This window comes from Colossoma macropomum, unplaced genomic scaffold (assembly GCF_904425465.1).
Source record: "Colossoma macropomum unplaced genomic scaffold, Colossoma_macropomum, whole genome shotgun sequence".
NCBI lineage: Eukaryota > Metazoa > Chordata > Actinopteri > Characiformes > Serrasalmidae > Colossoma > Colossoma macropomum.
Window position 1 is genome coordinate 32,757,443 of NW_023494790.1, and position 19,679 is coordinate 32,777,121.

Here is a 19,679-nt window from a genome sequence, read left to right on the forward strand (position 1 = left end):
CTAGAGAAGCATAATTTGCCTGCAATTAAGTAAACTTTCTTGTGTTTCAATGAAAGATGTCATGATTTTATGTGTGTACAGCTGTCCAACGCTGTATTTGCTAGTCATATTCTGGCTAGTGTTTTTTGACTTATTCTCAAAATGAGCTGAAATCGTCACAACCGAAACAGTCACTACTGAAAAAGTCGCTACTGAAGCATTTGGTTATGTTTTGGAGGCGTTATTTTTGTATGGGTAGCTACTAAATACACATAAAAGTAATTATTTCTTGTTTTAATAGGTTGTGTGTTCCTCTTCTTTTTGTGCTGGGTTGTGCCAAGTGATTGCAGGTAATCACAAAAATCCGCTGGATTGTGAGATATTTTAATTAAACTTTATTTACAATGATCCACCCCATTTGGGCTTTTTGTCGACATAAGAAACACATTTTAACTATGTAACATCTACACTCATATAAGCACACAGTCAGTGTTCATGAATAATTCTTCAGTTATCACAAACTAATAACTGGGAAATGTGCATGTTTTAAAATGTAGCATTTTCCTGCTTTAAAATCATTTTACCCAAAGTATGCAATAACTCCACAAGCAGAAGAAATCCCAGAAACTCTGTCTTTGAAGAAAAATTTAAAAAGGCTTTATGAACACATGGCACCACATGGACCATCTGTTGATGAAAAAAATGAACTTTGAAGAGCAACCACACCAAACAAATAGCATTTAAAAAGCTGCTGGATGTGGGTCACAGGCAAAACCTGTATTTTCTGTCAGTGATGTAGGGGTCTCAAACTCAAATGACCTGGGGTCTTCTTCAAGGGGGTAGTGAGGGAAAAAAGTGTACTACAATTCATTTGAATTTTAACTACAAAACATATACACTCATTTAAGTTCATCTTTGCCACGCTACTTATACTACTAGTAGTACTTAATAATAATGATAATAATAATCCTAAAATAGCATTGAGCGCTGAGACTCTTACTGAGCCCTGCTTGGCAAGAGTGAAGTTCCTACGAGTGAAGTGTTGGGAAAATGGTCAAATCTGCCTTCTCAGTGGATTTGTTTGATGGTTGCATTTATTTTTTGACACACCATGTCCATCTCAGCATATTTTAGCACATTTTTAATCTCCTAACACAGTAATGCTATTCTTTTAATTTGAACAAACAATCTTACATATTGTAAATTCTGGTTAAATTTGAACAGATCAACTTTTGTCTGAAACTCACTAGCAGAGTGGGTGGGTTCAAAAGAAAGCCTGAAAGCTGGGAAAATAACATTTTTTGAAAATTTGTTCCATGCTGTCAAATGACCATGAGCACTGTCTTCTGGGTCACCGAATCAACCACTCATGGACTTTTCTTCTGAAAGCGTAACAGTTTCATTCTCACAGTGCTCGGCACGCCTTTCTTCCTCAGCTCTTCCTGGAACTGAACAAACAAAGAGAGGAGAATGGGATCAGGAATGAGATCTTAAAAGGAGATTTTCAAAAAAAACTGAATGATTCAGTCACTGAGATATAAACAGAGGCATTCAGAGTGGTTTGATGTGAAATTGTTCTCTGTAGAGAAACTTACTGACTCTGATTTCTTTACATTGGTGGTGATAGGAACCAGCAGTTACTATGTCTACAGTCATTTTGTTTACTATCCAAAACCACCAGTGAACTTGCATGTGTCTCCTGAGTTTTATATGTAATGTTGATGATGGTGAAATAGTCATAAATCTGAAAAAATAAGTTTTCTTTGGGGACTGTTTTGCCTTACAACACCCTGCATGTGCCCATCCACCATGAGTGGGTTCAAATAAATTGACCAAAATACATTTTAGGTCAATACTTTATCACAAATCTATCATAAAACAATGTGTCAGACATCAGGCGGCATATATCTAACCATTTCATTGAACTTTCTGTGAGTGAGCTTTTAGAAATGTCTGGTTCCTGTCACCACCACTGTGAACAATTCTGACTTGGTAAGTTTCTCTAGAACAGAGCATTTCACACCAAACCACTCTGAATGACATTGGTTACATCTCAAGCATTTAATTATGTAGAATTTTGGTAAAATTGGTGGAGTCCTCCAGTCATGCATTTGATAAGTAACAGTTGGGGTGTATAAATGCCTCAATACATTGCCATCGATTTGAAGGCTGCAGTTCAACTGTTTTGGAATGTTTTTAGGTTGTTAATTCAGTCATTGTATGTTTGATCATTAAGTATTTTTATGCCATGCAAGCGTTAATTAGCAAATTAGCGTTACAGTCACTCTTCTGAGCACAGAAAAGCAAATCAAAATCATGTGTAAACTTTTTAGCAAATAATGTGCTGAAACAAGCCATATTGATAGTAGGACAAAATGAAGAGATGGGTCTAAAAGGATGATTGCATTTTTAAATATGACACAACTTTGCACATTCCAACTTATCAGATGTCAGAAAAATCAGTATTAACACATTGTGTGACCTTAAAACGTTCTGAAGTATTGTGATATTACATTTTGGTCAATGTTTAAGCCCATTTCACTCTAGTTATTGCCAAACTAACAAACTAGTAATGAGCAGCCAGTTTATTACCAGCTACTGGTTTGTTAAAAGCTTAAAAAGAAAATTACCCCCTTTACTGAACTGTTACATATTTCAATTAAAAAAAAAATAGAAACCATCAGTTGCCATTAAAAAAAAGAGAGTTAAGTCCACCACACACCAGCGTAGCTGAGCACTGCTGTAGAATGCCAGCAGGGAGAACTGATTTAAAGCCAAATTCAAGTTCATTTTTATACATATAAATTGCATAAAATAAAGCTTTCAGCATCATTTATCACACTTGGCATCTGTTTAGTACCCCGTCACAGACTGTCTGTTTTCAAACTAAAAGATATGAGCTAAAAAAGACTAGAATAACATAGAATAACATAACATGAGCCGAGTAACTTCCCAGCAGCATGTGTCCGTTTATCTAAGAGACTGGCTGCCTTTCTCTGTGTTAATTACAAGCCACATGTGATCTACTGTGGCTCTCTGTGCTCTTAGTATGGCTTCAGCTTAATGTAGTAATGGCAAAATGCTGCATGGCGTGCTGGGAAACGGAGCAGTGCACATAGTCATTGACGCAGATTGTCGCCGCCATTGTATCCTCAATTAAACAACAAACAATAATTTAAAATTTTTGGACACTGTGCAGTGTAACATACCGCGTCCAGTGTGTGTTGGCTTTTAGGCACTGAAGAGCCAGCATTAGCCATAACTAGCACACCTCTCACCTTCACGACACACTTCTCTGTTAACTTTTTAACATTGATGCAAAAATGTGGCATTTGATCTGCTATTCTCTGTTAATAATGCAGTTTCTCAATGCGGTTGTGGCATTTATTAGACATTTAAAGATGCATTTGATATGTATGAGCTCACAAAATTCATAGATAAACAAAATTTTTAGATTTTTTTTGTCTTGCAAACTAACCTTTTGAATAAGAAAATGCATGAATAGTAATACAGCTCAAATCAATCATGTTTTACTCTAGTTTAACAACAATAAACAATAATAAGCATGTTAACCCAAATTGCACTCTGAATTAGCTTTCGCCTTTGCTCTGAAAAAAAATCAATGAATATCCAACACTAAAAAAAGCTTTACACACCTTTTATACAGTGATAGACAACACAGTAGCACACAGAAAGTGCTGATATTATATGCTGTCCAGCATGAACATGTCTGCGTTATTACTCCTCTGGCAATACTGCAAAATTCTCAGAATATATCACTGGCTAGACATTCGGTTTATCAATTTTTTGCAAAAAATGTAGCCTTGCAACCTTGCATATCCAAGCTGAGCAGTATGTGAAATTAATAATTATGAATGATACAAAAATGTAATTATAGTAAATATGAGATTTAGAATTAAATTGGTGTAAATCAGAGATTTCTATCTTTAGGAACAGCACATTATTAGACAACTATTAGAGTTATTATTAGACATTATTAAAGTTTGAGTACAATCATGAAACAGCATTAACTTACTTGCTGTAGAAGGATCTTTTGGTTACTAGTGTCTGTTAGGTTAGAGCCTGTCAGGACTTTCATTCGCACTGCAAGAATGTCATCTGTTGGAAGACCCAGATCACAATTACGCACATTTCTTTAATGAGAGAAAATCTCCTTCAGCTGCCAAAAAGTAAAGTATGATTGCTATGATGAATTTTATTACAGTAAAACATCATTACCTCTTGTAATTGCGTCACTAGGTCGGTTTACCAGGAAGGCCCAGCGTCCTGGGACGTTCACATTACTCAGATACCTGAGACTCTGAATGGTGAATTTGTTTTCTGACCACAGAATTACAAAGTAGTCTGTGAAGTTTGTGTCATATCCAGCCTAAACAGACAAAACGTTTAGAATTGAGAATAAAGACAGATGTTTTTTTATTATACATGTGATGTTTAGACCATATTACCTCCGCTCTGAGGTTAGTTGGAGCAATGTCACCGTAGTTCATCAGCACAAAGGAAAAATTGCCACCAGAAATCAAAACCACTTGAAATGATGTTTCCTGAAAGACAAACGATACCATTGACTATACATACCATATACATGTACCATATACACATACATATACCATATATACATACACTTAGTCAGAAAAATAGTTGCACCCAGAAGGAATCGACAGAAAGGAATCAAACTTAGTGGGTAGGTTTGACATCATGAGACATACGAATGATTCAAGTTTCACGCTCATGTGATGTAAGCAAGGATGGGCCTCATACTATAGGTTGTCCCGGGAGAATCAATGGATTGTTTGACATGCATGGAGTGACCCAACCACCACGATTGCGGACGTTCAGCGAGCAGTGATGCCCTCCATGAGTCATCCTGTTAGCGCCAGCACCGCTGGCAGACGGCTGCACGACGCAGGACTACATGCATGCAGACTGTTACAACGAGTGCCCTTAACACCACATCAACGTTGCCAAAGACTGCAATGATGTCATGCCAGACTATCATGGAATGACTCAGAATGGCAGCGGGTCGTCTTCAGTGACGAGTACCGCTTTTGTCTGACTGACAAATCTGTGTGTGGAGGCACCATGGTCAGCGCCAAGATGAACTGTTTGTTGTCTCGCATCACAGGTCCAGAAGGCCTGGTGTCATGGTGTGAGGTGCAATTTCGTACGATGCCAGATCACCGCTGGTCTTCCTTACAGGCACTTTGACAGCCCAACATTACGTTAATGAAGAACCAGCGGCCCTACCTTTTCTGAACGCACACTCCGATGCACTATTCCAACAGGACAACGCTTGTCTGCATACTACTGCTGTCTCAAGAGCTTGCCTTGAAAGCACAGATACTGTGCCATGGCCAGCCACATCGCCAGACCTATGCCCGGTTGAAAATGTGTGGGATGCTATTGCACGTGCTATCCACACTCCACCCCTACCGCAAATATATTGCTGCTGTCAGAAGAAAACCTTGTGTCTCCGTTTTTCAGTTTTTGACATAATTTGAAAATGCCTGTTGCTCTTTACGTTGTGTGTAAATTTCATTATGAATGGACCAAATATATATACAGAAACAGTCATGTATATATATGTGTGTGTGTGTGTGTGTGTATATATATATATATATATATATATATAATATGTATACACACACATACACACACTTATTGGTTCCAGCCACCGTTGCTTTCACTGAACACTGGTAAAATTGAAATAAAAAAATTTGGAAATTAGTAATGAGTTTGCTATCTATTTATTTTTGGATATAAATGCAGTATGTCTCTAGCTAACAGTGCTGCTAACTCTTAGTCATATACGGAGATTTAGGCCTATTATTTTTGAATTATGGAAGTATTTAACTTGTGTCATCACCACAAATTTGTTACGAGGTCTTATAGCCACATTGAGAAAGATGTAAATGATGGTGCAGTGAGTAACGCAAACAGTCTGCATACAGAAGCTTGTAGCTTTGATCCCCATCCAGGAAGCACTGCCACGTGGAATAAAAGTTCTAGTAAGTTTCCAAATGCTGCACTCAACTAGCACCGTTACCAGCTCTAATAGTGTTTGATAAATGCCAAAGAATGTGTTATATTTTGTAAATACTAAACTAAATGCAGTATGCTTTCCACCATATCCTTTCTTCTATCTCCACCAATCAGACAGTGTCATATCTTACCGTGCCTGAGTAGCTGAAGTACGCCACTTTATCCCATGTTGCAACAAAGACCCATGAGGCAGTGAAGTTCACTCCTGGAAAGTACTGGTTTATGTCCCGTGTGGCCTGTAAGAGCACACTGCCACTAGTGTACTGATTATATGAGATATTACCATTTCCACGATTATCCATATCAGTCCAGAGTGGAGCGATGAGATCTCTTCCACTGTTAACAACGAAGCGCTCAGGCACCCAGCTGGACATTGCTTGATCAAATGTCAAGTGTCCATTGTTGTTGACCTGCAAGTGAAAAGAAAAGCAGTCATTTTCATAGACATGCTGAATATTCACTGATCACCATGGTGGTTATATTTGTAGAAATTAGATTTCCATACACGATTTAGCTTTAGTGATGATTATAACCACTCACAAATAGCTGAGAGTATGTTCGTCCAAAGAAGGAGAATGGACTCTGTAGGCCTATAACAGATGAGCTTCCATCATCACTGGGACTGTTAAAGGCGTCTCCTGCCCCCAAGCCGAATGGATAGAACACAGGCGGTTGTGATACTGTATGGGAATAAAATTGGTTTTATTATTCACTTGGCTCTAGGGCTGCAACAAACGACTAATTTGATATTCAAATAATCTATCGATTACTGAAACAAATAATCGATATCACTATGTAGCTATCAGCTTTTAAATGTAGCATTTTTGTTTTATGCATTTGCTGACTAACATTATACAACAGTTAGTTCCGGCCACGCAAGCTGATTGGTTGAGAAACGTTCTAACCGTGCTGTTATTTCACCATAAAATCACGTTTTTTTCACAAACACTGTATCACTCCACTGAGACGCTGTTGCTAAGTGACTTTGACAGCTGTAGGAGACGCTCAAGCCATTTGAACTTTTTTACTTCTTACTTTGTGTAGAAACAGAAAATGGATACTTTTAAGATCACATTTGACCGACAGCCGATTTGGTCAGACTCTGAAGATGAGACTACACTAAAGTCCTAAACTGTCATCACCACTGAGCAGCTTTTCAGTCGGCAGCTGTGACAGAAGAACAGCTAAACAACCTGGAATTAGCCAGAAATGAACCCAACACCATTCGCCAAACTAAATGGGCTGTAAATGCTTTACAGGCTGGCTGGAACAAAACAACATTAATATTGATCTGGCAAAAATTGACAACACTGAGCTGAATTTGATATTGCAGCAGTTTTATGGCTCGGTCCGTACTTCAAAGGGTGAGACATACAGCAGACTGTGCAGCGAGTGGGCGGAGTTCATTACTCTGATGTAGCAACAAGCTGCTTGTTAAGGAACTATAATTTGGCAGAAGCAACTGCCGACATTAAAACATATTAAATGCCGCGTTCACAGCCCAAATTATTTGTTTCTTACTTTATTTATTTAACAGTTGTATAAACGCAGCAGAACACTCGAGGTTGTGTGTTATTGCAAATAACATCTTGGCTGTGATGATCTATGGCACTCACCTTTGGCTCGTGCCTACAGCCAAATCACAGCTGTGATGTTATTTCATGATAACACATTTCCTCTCATGTTCTATTGCTTAAATGAAGACAATAAAGATGAATAACTTATTTAAAGATTCACTATTTTAATGAACTTTCCTGCACGTACAAAAGATAAATAAAACTCCAAATATCCTTTTCCTGTCACAATTTAAAACCAAGGATGTGCAAAGTACCAGCAGTGAAATACAACCCCAGTTCCAAAAAAGTCAGGACGCTGTGCAGAATATAAATAAAAATTGAATGCAATCAAATGCAAATCATGTAAACCATATATTTAAAGGAAAGTACTACAACGACAACATATCAAATGTTGAAACTGAGAAATTTTATACATTTTTGAAAAGTACAGGAACTTTTGAATTTGAATTTGATGCCAACAAAAAAGTTTCAAAAAAGTTTCAAAAAAGTTTGGACGGGGGCATTTTTACCACTGTGTTTCACCACCTCTTATTTTAACAACACTCTGTAAGCGTTTGGGAACTGAGGAGACCGACTGCTGTTGTGAAAATGAAATGTTTTCCCATTTTTCCTTACCATAGGATTTCAGCTCAACAGTTTGGGGTCTTGTATTTTTCATTTCATAATGTGCCAAATGTTCAATGGGTAACAGGTCTGGACTGCAGGCAGGCCAGTTTAGCACCTGGACACTTTTAATATGGAGCAATGCTGTGGTTTGGCATTGTCGTGCTGAAATAAGCAAGACTTGCCCTGAAAAAAACCTTGTCTGAATGGCAGCATATGTTGCCAAACTATGTATATATCATTCAGCATTAATGGTGCCTTCACAGATGTGCATGTCACCCATGCCATGAACTGTGCACTGATAACAAGCTGAGTGGTCTTTAGCCCAGAGGACACAGTGTCTATGATTTCCATTAAGAATTTCAGAAAGAAGAATTGTTGATTTGTCGGACCACAGGACACTTTTTCATTTCGCCTCAATCCATTTTAAATGAGATCGGCCCAGAGAAGGTGGCAGCATTTCTGGATTCTGTTTATGTATGGTTTCTTCTTTGCATTTTAGAGTCTTAACTTGCATTTGTGGATGCAGTGTTGAATTGCATTCAAAACCAGTGTTTTTAAGAAGTGTTCCTGAGCCCATGCAATGATTTCCTCTACAGAATCATGTCTGTTTTTAATGTAGTGCCACCTGAAGGCCCAAAGATCATGGCCAGCAAATACAGATTTTTGGCCTTGTCCCTTACGTACAGAGATTTCTCTAGATTCCCTGAGTCTTTTAATGTTATTATGTACTGTAGTTCTTTGCTATTTTTAATTTGAGAAACGTTATTCTTAAATTGTTGCACTATTTGCTTGTGCACTCTTTTACAGAGTGGTGAACCCCTCCTCATCTTTACTTCTGAAAGGCTCAGCTTCTCTGGGAAGGTTTTTTTGTACCCAATCATGTTACTGACCTGTTGCCAATTTACCACCAGGTGTTTTTTTAGCATTGCAAAAACTTTTCAAAAAAATATAGGCATATATTTTTCAAAAAACAATACAATTTCTCAGTTTCAACATTTGATTGGTTGTCTTTGCACTATTTTCAATGAAATATAGGGTTTAAATGTTTTGCACATTGCTGCTTTTTGTTTTTATTTACATTTTGCACAGCGTCCCAACATTTTTGGAAATGGGGTTGTAAAAGGACTACTTATTCTTTAAAGATCATCTGTGAAACATGATGGAGGTGGTATCATTGTATCATATCATATTTATGGGGCAGTGCTCTACATCTTCATTCCAGCAGAGTTAATTCTATAATATGTAAGGCTTATATCTCTACCTCTCAGTCCACCACAGTCAGCATGCAACTCTGTAGCCAAATGTTTTTTGACATTCATGTCACCATCATACAAGTATGCTAACAACACCTAAGGAACCATTGGGAGCCTTGCAAAATCCTAGCAACCACCTGGGATAGAATAGCAGTTGGCTTCCAAGACCTTAGCAACCCAACAACCTGGAATGGTATATCAGTGGCTTATCTTAGCAAACACCTTGGATACCATAGCTATGTCCTAGCAACACCTTAGCTACAAAGTAAAGGAACTGCTTATGCTTCAAAGATCATCTGTGAAACATGATGGAGGTAGTATCATTACTTGTGATTGCTAACAGCAGAAGCATGGCAAATTCTGAAGCACACAAACAAATTAACCATTCAAAACCAACCAAATGCCTTAAAGCTCATTGGATGGGACTTTTTTTTTACTGTGATGTCAAAATCATTTCAAACCCAGTGCACCAGAGCACAGATTGCAGTTTGTATTTAGTACATAGGTTTGTGTTTCGTCTATGTAGGACACACTTACCTTGGCTAAAGATGTTTCTTGGCCCCCCAGTCACTTTGAAGGCCCAGCGACCTGACACATTCACATTACTTGAGTTGCTGAGGTTGGATATGAAGCTGGTGTCATTTGAGCGTGGAATCAGAAAGTAGTCTGTGGAGTTTACTGTGTCATACCCGGCCTAAACAAATAAGAAATTCAAAGTGAAGAAAATGACTTTAAGAAGAAATGAAAATGTTTTATATTTATGTTCATTTTTTTTAAATATAGAAGGGTGATAAAGATAACAATGTTGCGTTGTAGACATGAGGCATCATTTTACCTCAACGCCAAGGACTGTTGGAGCAATCACACCATAATTCATGAGGATGAAGGAAGAATTGCCTCCTGAAATTAGAACCACTTGAAAGGATGATTGCTGAAAAGCATAGGGAAGCATGTCATTGATGTGTCTGTGATTGTGCCTATGTTTACTCTAGTAATGAACTGTTTTTTTTAATCTATTGAGAAAAACATCAAAATTAGGATTTATATTAAACCCTGCTTATATCAAATACACCTAATTCTGATAAAAAAAAAAATAAAATAATTGGCTTATGTTCTGATTTCAGGAACGAGCTCTATTTCTGATGCCCATCTATGTTAACCATGGAAAATAAAATAATGCATTTTCCTGCCTTTTTCTACTTTTTTTATATCCACTAACCAGACAGTGTTACACTCTTAGCAACAACAGTTCATCTCTTCTTTTTTTCACCAGTAACCCCAATGGCAAGACACTTATCCCTTATTGATTTCAATGGTATTCGCTGTAGTGCTCTTGTTCCTATTCCAGTGTTCTTTATATCGATTTTTGTCAAACCAACCAGAAGTAGTTACCCGCTTCAGCACCGCACCCCTTCACTCCTATGCTGGTAGTGTTAGCTGTACTACATTCTGTTACAGATAGTTTTCAAGCGGCATTAACACCATATTCCCTGTCTTGACCTCAGGACTTTTATTAAGTTGGCTTTAAAACGCAGACCTATTGTTCTTAGATTTCTTATGGTGATCGTACATCGTTCTTTCAAACACAAATTATTTTCTGTAGGAAAGAGTGAGGGAGTCATTCCAACTGATATATTGTATAATATTTATTACTCATATCTCTATGTACTTGTATAGTACCCCTGTTTCTGACAGTGTGCCGCAGCAGCAGTAACCCTAGGAGGGTCATATAACTAAGCCAGTGATGGTCACAGCATGTTAGCTTTTTATTTCTAAAGGAAACTTTGTGTGTCTTACTGAGGCGTTTTTGTAGTACGCCACTTTATTCCATGTTGCAACAAAGACCCAGGAAGCCGTGAAGTTCAGCCCTGGAAAGTACTGGTTTATGTCTTGGGTGGCCTGTGAGACCACGCTGTGATTAGTGTATTGGTGATATGAGATAACACCATTTAGGCTGTTATCAATGTCAGTCCACAATGGAGCGATGATATCTCTGACGCCGCGAGCAGGGAACTGGTAGGGGGTATAGCCGTACCACGGCCGATCAAACGTCAGATGCCCGTTGTTGTTGACCTGCGATTGGCATCAAAAGTTGAGAACACAATTAGAAAATTAAAAATAAGCAAAATCTGTCTTGTCTTACAATGCCATTTTTAAACAATCAACATTTGTTCCCACTTACATAAATTTGAGGGTATGAATATCCAAAAAATGAGAATGGACTTTGTAGGCTTATAGGAGGACTGCTTCCATCATCATAGGCATTATTACTTGTATCGCCAAAAGCAGTGCCAAATGGATAGAATGAAAGTGGTGGTGCTTCTGTGGGGAGTACATACATTTATTGTAGCTTAAAAAAAACAAAACAAATACAAAAAAAAACACAACAAATAAACAGAACCATTGCATACCTGTTGGGCTGATGGATGCAGCTGCGGAACTGATGGGGATTATTTTGCTGACACCTAAAATATAATATGTAAAATCTTTAAAATTGAAACATATTGGGTTGAATTATGTAGTAATACCATGATTAATTATAGGATAACAATGAAAAAATAATCATGTACAGTACATTATCTACTAATACTACAACTTTCAGTACACTACTTCCAGTACCATGGAACAATTGCATATTTAACTATATTTCATTTTCTTGGACCCAAGAAAAATACCATGAAAGAGATCAAAGAGCTTGGTTCCAGAATTGGTATATTACAACCACTCAAAAAGCCATATTTTACTTTTAATCTGTAATTTAATTAAACGTTTTTAAAAAGTATTTTTATATTAATTTGATTTAAGTATTTTAATATTAATTTAATATGAATTGTGTATATTTTTAAAGCAGAATTGAAGCTTCCTGCTTGCTGTTGTGTCTGGGATTTTTGCCTTTAATTGTGGTAATTTATCTGTTTTGTTTGGGTCCTTTTTCCTGACTCTCTGTGAAGAACTCTTTTGTTATGTTTTGTGATTCACCCCTTGTAGTGCTTTGCTTTGTTTGGAGTGATTTTGCTCAAGTAAACCACTTTGGAAGCAAGAACCTTCCTGACGAGCATTTGCACTCAGTGGTATTGTGACAGAGCATGCAAGCAGGTTCAGATCAAGTCGGTTCTCAAAGTCATGGGTACGGTAGAGGTTAAGCTTCATTTTTATACCTGGACAGACCTCTAATTTAGGTTTATGTTGGAAAAGGAGTGCAGTTGTAAGATTCTAACAACTAAATCTACTTCCCAGCGTACCAATTATCAATACTAAAAAATGTATCCTTATACATTTGCAATGTGTTAATATTTGCTGTTGTCTTTAAGTGGTCTGTATTATATATTCTTTGTAACTGGATAGCTAACAGGCAGACACCTATATATGCTAACTGCTAGCTATGGGGTTTACTAAGACACTGAACAAGTTGCTGTAAATATATAGAGTAAAAAATACGATTAGCAGAATGTCTAGTACAAGTTTGAAATTTCCATGTTTAAGTTCAAGCTGCCCATAATATATGAATGTTCATCCATGTAAGCTTGACCCTAGCATAACATTGTAAATAACATAGGGGTGCTAGGGGAAATTTGTATTATTGTAGCAGCAGTAATTGGATGAGCAATAGCTACTTGTAAAGTAAATAGAAAGAATTCTGGATTAAACTATTCTACACTCTGCATTGTGAGCACATAGTATTATGAATATGGTACGATACAATAGAAATACGAAATCTGGTACTACTTATACAACTAGTATTACTACTACTAATATTAATAATAATATTAATAATAATAATGAAGGTCATTTGAGTTTTCACACTGAGTAAAAACCGTAACTTTCTTGGAAACACAAAGGGATTCAGATCAACCTTTTATTCTGTATCGTCACTATCCAAAGAAAAACAAAAACATTCTGTACTTCAAAGGAAACTAACATAAAGAGATTTTATTCCAAGTAATTTTGGTGTGTTTCTGTTGGTCCAATCATCTTTAAATTTTTACACAATGTAGAGGGCAGCTGCTGAGCTCAAATGATATAAAAAAATAAAAATAAAAATAAAAACAACCCAAAAAAACAGAGATATGTGTTTTTCTTTGGATAGTGATGATATGCATTATAAAAGAACTGTGTTTAGCTCTCAATATTATGAAATATTTTTGATTTGATTTGATTTTTTATACAGTTACTTCCATCTTTTGCCTAAATAATTCGTATTTTTTTGAATAAGTATTTGTTTTGCATTCAGAAGCTTAAAAAATGACGTACCTGCTGTGCTGATGGGTGCAGTTGTGGAACTGAGTGGGTTTACGCTGATGCCTAAAATATGTAAAATGTGACATGAACAAACATGTTGGGCTGCGGTAATTAATTATAAGATAACAATAAGAACCAATCACATACAGAACAGTTCTTCCTAATACTACAGTACTTTCAGTAAACTACTTCCAGTTCTGTGTTACAATATCATATTTAATTGTATGGTTATTTAAATATGGACTCAAGAAAAACACCATGAAAAAAATGTAAGGAGTCTTTAAGTAGTGTATATTATATATTCCCTGTAACTGAATAGCTAAAAGACTAACAGGCTCAGCAGATGCCTTAGCTAAGGGGCTCCTGCACTAATATTTAGACCCTGAAGATGTTGATTTAAAATATATAGAGTAAAAAAATACAGTAATCAGAATGTCTATTACAAGCTCGAAATTTCCAGCTCAAGCTGTCCATAATATATGAATGCGTTTGGCTCTAGCGTACAAACAGTAGCATTATAAATCCCATAGAAGTGCTAGGGAAAATTAGCATTCTTGTAGAGGCAGTAATTATATGAGTAAAGGCTATTTATGAAGTAAATTTTAAAATGTCATGCTTTGCATTAGCACATATTAATTATAATGGTAAAGGCCAGAGATGTGGACTCGAGTCATATGACTTAGACTGGAGTCTGACTCAAGAAAATCGAGAAAGACTTGCAACTCGACTTTGACTCAAACACCAATGATTTTGACTTTGACTCGGACTTGCGGCTCATGACTCGGATAAACAAAGTAAAAGAAATGTGGCGAGGCGTCTGAGCGCAGACGGAACTCTACACAGTTAGTTACTTATCATGGGTATGGATTCGTTTCCTGCCGTAAAGTTGATGTACAGCAACATCATCAGATGTCTGTCACTGTGCTTAGGCTTGGCTTATTTTATTTTGGAAGACAGTTGAAGTGTTAGAGTTCAAGTTCGCCTCCATAAGATGGAAACAAGAGAAGCATCAACAGCATTAATGCGCCCTCGCTCAGCTCTTAAACTCCAGCCTTATTAGAGAAAATTACCAGAGCATTTTCCTCATAGTAGCAAAACTAAAGAAACACAGCTCTGTCTATTTGACCGATTTTAACAGCTTCTGCAGGTAAAACAAGTGCAACATTTACCACGAGGCTGAAGCTGACTTGTTATTCACCAGCTTCGTACTGGAATTTGCCGTTCCACTTTAAATGGTGCAGCAGTCAAGCGCCAGAACGTAACTGCTGCACCATTTAAGGTGCAACGGAAAATTCATCTAAGAAGCTGCTGGCAAAAAAAAGTTCAGCTTCGTCCATTCAACAGTTACATACCTGTTGTGCTAATGTCTGCAGCTGTGAAACTGTTTGGGGTTTCCACGCTGATGGCTTGAATAATACAATTTTGCAAAAACAATAAGAACACATGGGATGTTCTATAATGAAACTACCTTTCTGATGTTTCTTCTCAAAATACGTAACACCCAAACACCCCTGTAAATATAGTGATTCTTTTTTGTTTAGGATGAGAACTTGTTTTGCAATTAAAGGCCTTTATGCTGTGGCTTTATACTGAAAATACATGTGCATGTATTGTTGTATATCAGTTATAAATATGACAGTACACATCAGAGGTTAAAACGTGTTAGACCAGCAGTGAGGAAGGGATTGATAAGCAATGAGAACAGTTACATACCTGTTGTGTCAGTGTGTGCAGCTGTGGAAGTGGTTGTGCTGACATTGCTGGTGTCTATAATAATATATTTTGCATTAACAATTAGAGCAACTCATGACCTGTCCTTTAAAAACAAATACTTTGGCTTTTACTACAGCAATGCTAATGTATTATACCATCGCTGTCACACAAATATCTTGTAATTCCATTTCATTTTCTTACATAATTTAAAAAGTCCAGTTACCCTTTGTATTGTGTTAAAATTTCATGATGAATGGACCAACAGAAGTTTTCTAAAAATACTTAGAGGAAATCTTATTCCATTAACTCCCATTCAAAATAAAGAGGTTTTTTCCTTCTCCTGTAAAGTTTCCATTTTCTTTATATAAGGTTTTGTTTCAACAGCGACAGTATGGTAGTTATGTGGTAACTGGTGGTGTCAAGTTTTTTAAAGTCTGTCATCACACTTTTTTTTCCAGTTTGATCCTTCAGAACTATTCAGAGTTTCCCCTACAAGTGCAGCCGCTCGCATACTGTATCTTGCTGACCCTGTGACTGTAGCAGTCTCGCTCAAATACAGCTTTTGCTCTTTAGATAAAGTAAAATTATTTCCAGCTGCCATGATGTGAATTTGTTTATCACCGAAGTACATCAAGTCTAAAGTATAATTTTCAAGCAAAACGCACTGGTGATGCAGCAACATTAAGGCCAATTCACGCAAGTCTGATTTTTACAGATGAAATAAACACATCAAGATTTGAAAATAAACACATGTATGTTGATGCCGTCTTTCACAAATATATGAGCAAAGCTGAAAGGATGGAGAATGGCTGTATGTTACAGTAACTGTATGAGGAGTTTTTTCCTTTAACTAGGTAGATCCTAGTCTGTTCATTTCCACAAAGAACCTGACACTATGAGCTTTCCTCACTAATGAAAGCTCCTTTTTAACGAGAGGAGCACCAAGCAGAAGCAGAGCTTTGAATTCCCCCACTGACCTAGAAAATACCGGTAACACTTTCTATGAATGTCGCCTTTGTAAGCATCTATAAACACATTCATAACATGTTATAATACATTCATAAGGCATTATAAACATGGCTATAAATATTTATAAAAATGCATTATACGTTATAGCCATGTTTATTATGCATTATAAATTGTTAACATAATACGTTATAAGTACTGATCATAACAAATTATAAGAGCTCATAAGAGCTCGTATTTGTCCGCTCTAAGTAAAGTGAAGCATACTGTACTAAAGCCTCCTCCAGTGTTAAGAGTGAGGCTTCAAGTTGAAGTATTTACTGAAGGATTTACTGAAACACTAAAACGTACACAATAAAGCACATTACAGGCTTCAAATGTCAGAGTTTAAACTAGAGCTGCCATCAGTGTTTTACCCAATGTGGGAAAGGTAATGTACACCACCGTTAGCTTGGTATTTGTCTGTAATTTATGCTCTCCAAGCTGGGGCTGACTTCATTGGCACTGACAGTATAACATGTTATTAACACTATTTATAATCCATTATATTAACAATTCATAATGTATAATAAACATGGCTATAAAGTGTAATTCAGTGTAATTCTTTTTTATAAATATTTATAGCCATGTTTATAATGCCTTATGAATACATTATAACATGTTATAAATGTGTTTATAGATGCTTACAAAGGTGACATTCATAGAAAGTGTTACCAAAATACCTTCAGAATCGACTGACCTAGAAAATACCTTCAGAATCGACTCCCTAAGTTGGTGCCTTAAAAGAAAAATAACTAATTCATCCTCAGTGCTCCTCAAAGCATCCAATTCTTCTTCCTCCTCCATCTTCTTCCTGCATTTTCATAGCGTTTAGACAAAAATTCTTTGGACTTGGTGTGAAGGTCCCACTACGCTAAAAATGGCATCTGTTTTTTCATCTGAAAAAAGTACTTGGTGTGAATAGACCTTTATTAATGTGGCAGGACTGAATGGATTTTACACTAAAGCTTTGTATTGTAAACACATATACAAGCACCTATTGTAGAATAGTTTTAAATAGGACGGTGTACGTCAGAGGTTAAAACACATCCTATTAGCAAGGCATCCAGAAACAAAGATAATAAAAACATTACATACCTGTTATGGCGATATCTGCAGCTGTGGAATTTGTTGGACTATCTGTGATGATTGCCATAATAATACATTTTTAAGAACAAAGAGAGTAACACATGAGCTGTTCCATTAGGAAACAACACCTCTGATGTTCCACACAACATACTTCAGAGAGGTCACAATTATAGAGAAGATACATGTTGCTCTCACTGGTTGACTGATGAACCTTATTTCGTCCACTCATACAGCTTTATCAAAATGCATTGCTTTTTAAATGGAAAATATCAGTTTAACGCAAACATTTCACTGGTGTCCCGCAAGACTCCATATTTGGCCCGCTTCTCTTTTGCCTCTATATCCTCTGTTTTGGTGATTTTATGTCTTTGCATGGCTTTTCCTGCTACATCTATGACATGTTTTCCACCTTCAAATATTCAGGTAGTAATCTTGACTCGTCTGACTGACAGCTTAATATGAATGGTAGCTCTTTACCTATGGCTGAACTCCAGAAAGACCAAGTGGTTATGCGTATCTGGAAATACTTCTGCTAAAATAATTCTTCTAAAAAACATGGCTTGTTTTTAAGCTTCAGCCATGTCATTTCATGGCTGGATTCTATCCACTGCCATCCTGTATCACACTGCATTTGATTTAAAACACTGTTGCTTTACTAGAAAGTCAAATATGCACCACACAGGATGGTAGATAAGATAATAGAAGATAATAGAAATAATAGAAGATATTAGAAGATGATAAGAATCGACACAATGGTTAAAATGAACTTCCTCTGGCTGTTGAAACAGCTTAGTCCTTTACTGTCTTCAGTAGATTTATATCTTCTTTTTTTTAAAGGAGTACAATGATGCCCCCATTTAAGCACTGGACATCCTAATCATTAAGCCACCACTATTGTGATCAAACCGCAAGGCACAAGTAAATATTAAGATTTTATCTCTGCCACTTCTTAGCTCAATGATAGTTTGGACCTCTTTGTAGGTCGAGACTACCCTTGAGCTAAAATACATTCTCTGAGTGGACAATAAAGCTCCAATTGTTATTAGTATTATTATATACAGTAATAAAGTTATTATACAGTGTAATTACCTGTTTGTGCATTTGCAAATCCACCTATGAAGCGTTAAAGGAACAGAAACATATATTGAGCCACCTCTTTTAAGTGTAACTTCCAGTTAACTGAGCCAGTTACAGAGAAAAGCATTTAAAGAACATACTTATCATTAATATGATTGCCACCATCTTCAGAGATTCCCCCGACATTATAGCTGAACTCCTCATTGCCACATAGACTTAAATGTTCCAATCTGTAAAAGAAAAACAAAAAACATGAACCTTACTTTAGATCTTGTACCAGCATGTGGTGCCGTCAGATCTTATGAGCTGTAGATCACTAACCTCAGACAGAAGAGCACTGCTCTGTGTTCCTGAGCTCAGACTGAAGCACTTCACTGAGCACCAGGTTTAAATGTGTTCAACTCCCCAAACCTGCTTTTCACAAAGCTGATAAGGAAATGTATCCTTGCACGCTATGCTTAGACTGTATTAGTGACAAATCGTTTCCAATATTTGTTAATATTGGAAGATTTTTCTGTATGTGTTTATTAATAATTTATTATTAATCATTCATTTTAACATGCAGGGCTGAGGTGTTTTAAAAGGGTGTTCTGCAGGGGCACTGACTGATGACATGATGACACAGTGAACAGAATTAGACCTGTTCAATTGTATTTAGTGCAATGCAGCTTGTAATATATTGAGTAAAATCATGGTAGCTGTAGGTTTATTATCATTCGTATAGTATTTTATTATGTGTGGCACTACAGGTTCCATTTTGTCTGTTCCAACTTTTTAAATCTCAGGAAAAACTACACATTGTGATGCACATTATGTATCATTAAAACATCTTGAAGCACCATAATATGATGTTTTTGCCATATCGCCCTAATTCAAGTCCATTTTTCTTGTTGAGATAAATAGATAAATAAATGTAATAATTACATATACCACACATACACATACATGTAACACTTTATTCTATGATAATCATATGTAAAAGTATTGTTGTGATGTATTAATAATATGTTATTATTAGTAGTATTATTATTGTAACCATGGCAACATAAACAACCCTATGGCTTTTCCTTTTTTCATG

The 19,679-nt window shown here is 36.6% G+C and overlaps 1 protein-coding gene across 2 annotated transcripts in view; it reads right to left on the bottom strand.

The window, feature by feature from the left end:
• Nucleotides 1-732: 732 nt before the first annotated feature.
• The window catches only part of LOC118809643, a 39,436-nt gene continuing 20,489 nt past the window's right edge, over nt 733-19,679 (bottom strand). Inside the window, exons 1-17 of one of the 2 annotated variants that reach the window (XM_036573123.1) lie at nt 18,923-18,954; nt 18,742-18,831; nt 18,614-18,637; nt 17,534-17,575; nt 15,431-15,484; nt 13,730-13,780; nt 11,890-11,943; nt 11,661-11,800; nt 11,276-11,551; nt 10,314-10,409; nt 10,016-10,172; nt 6,583-6,722; nt 6,174-6,452; nt 4,449-4,544; nt 4,219-4,369; nt 4,016-4,098; nt 733-1,427 (exon numbers count right to left, since the gene is read on the bottom strand). In XM_036573123.1, coding sequence (XP_036429016.1) covers nt 1,347-1,427; nt 4,016-4,098; nt 4,219-4,369; nt 4,449-4,544; nt 6,174-6,452; nt 6,583-6,722; nt 10,016-10,172; nt 10,314-10,409; nt 11,276-11,551; nt 11,661-11,800; nt 11,890-11,943; nt 13,730-13,780; nt 15,431-15,484; nt 17,534-17,575; nt 18,614-18,637; nt 18,742-18,805 — 1,788 coding nt within the window. In that variant the 5' untranslated portion in view covers nt 18,806-18,831; nt 18,923-18,954 and the 3' untranslated portion in view covers nt 733-1,346. Of the gene's footprint in view, nt 1,428-4,015; nt 4,099-4,218; nt 4,370-4,448; nt 4,545-6,173; nt 6,453-6,582; nt 6,723-10,015; nt 10,173-10,313; nt 10,410-11,275; nt 11,552-11,660; nt 11,801-11,889; nt 11,944-13,729; nt 13,781-15,430; nt 15,485-17,533; nt 17,576-18,613; nt 18,638-18,741; nt 18,832-18,922; nt 18,955-19,679 lie in introns of those variants that run through there. The other variant, XM_036573124.1, reaches the window with a different exon arrangement.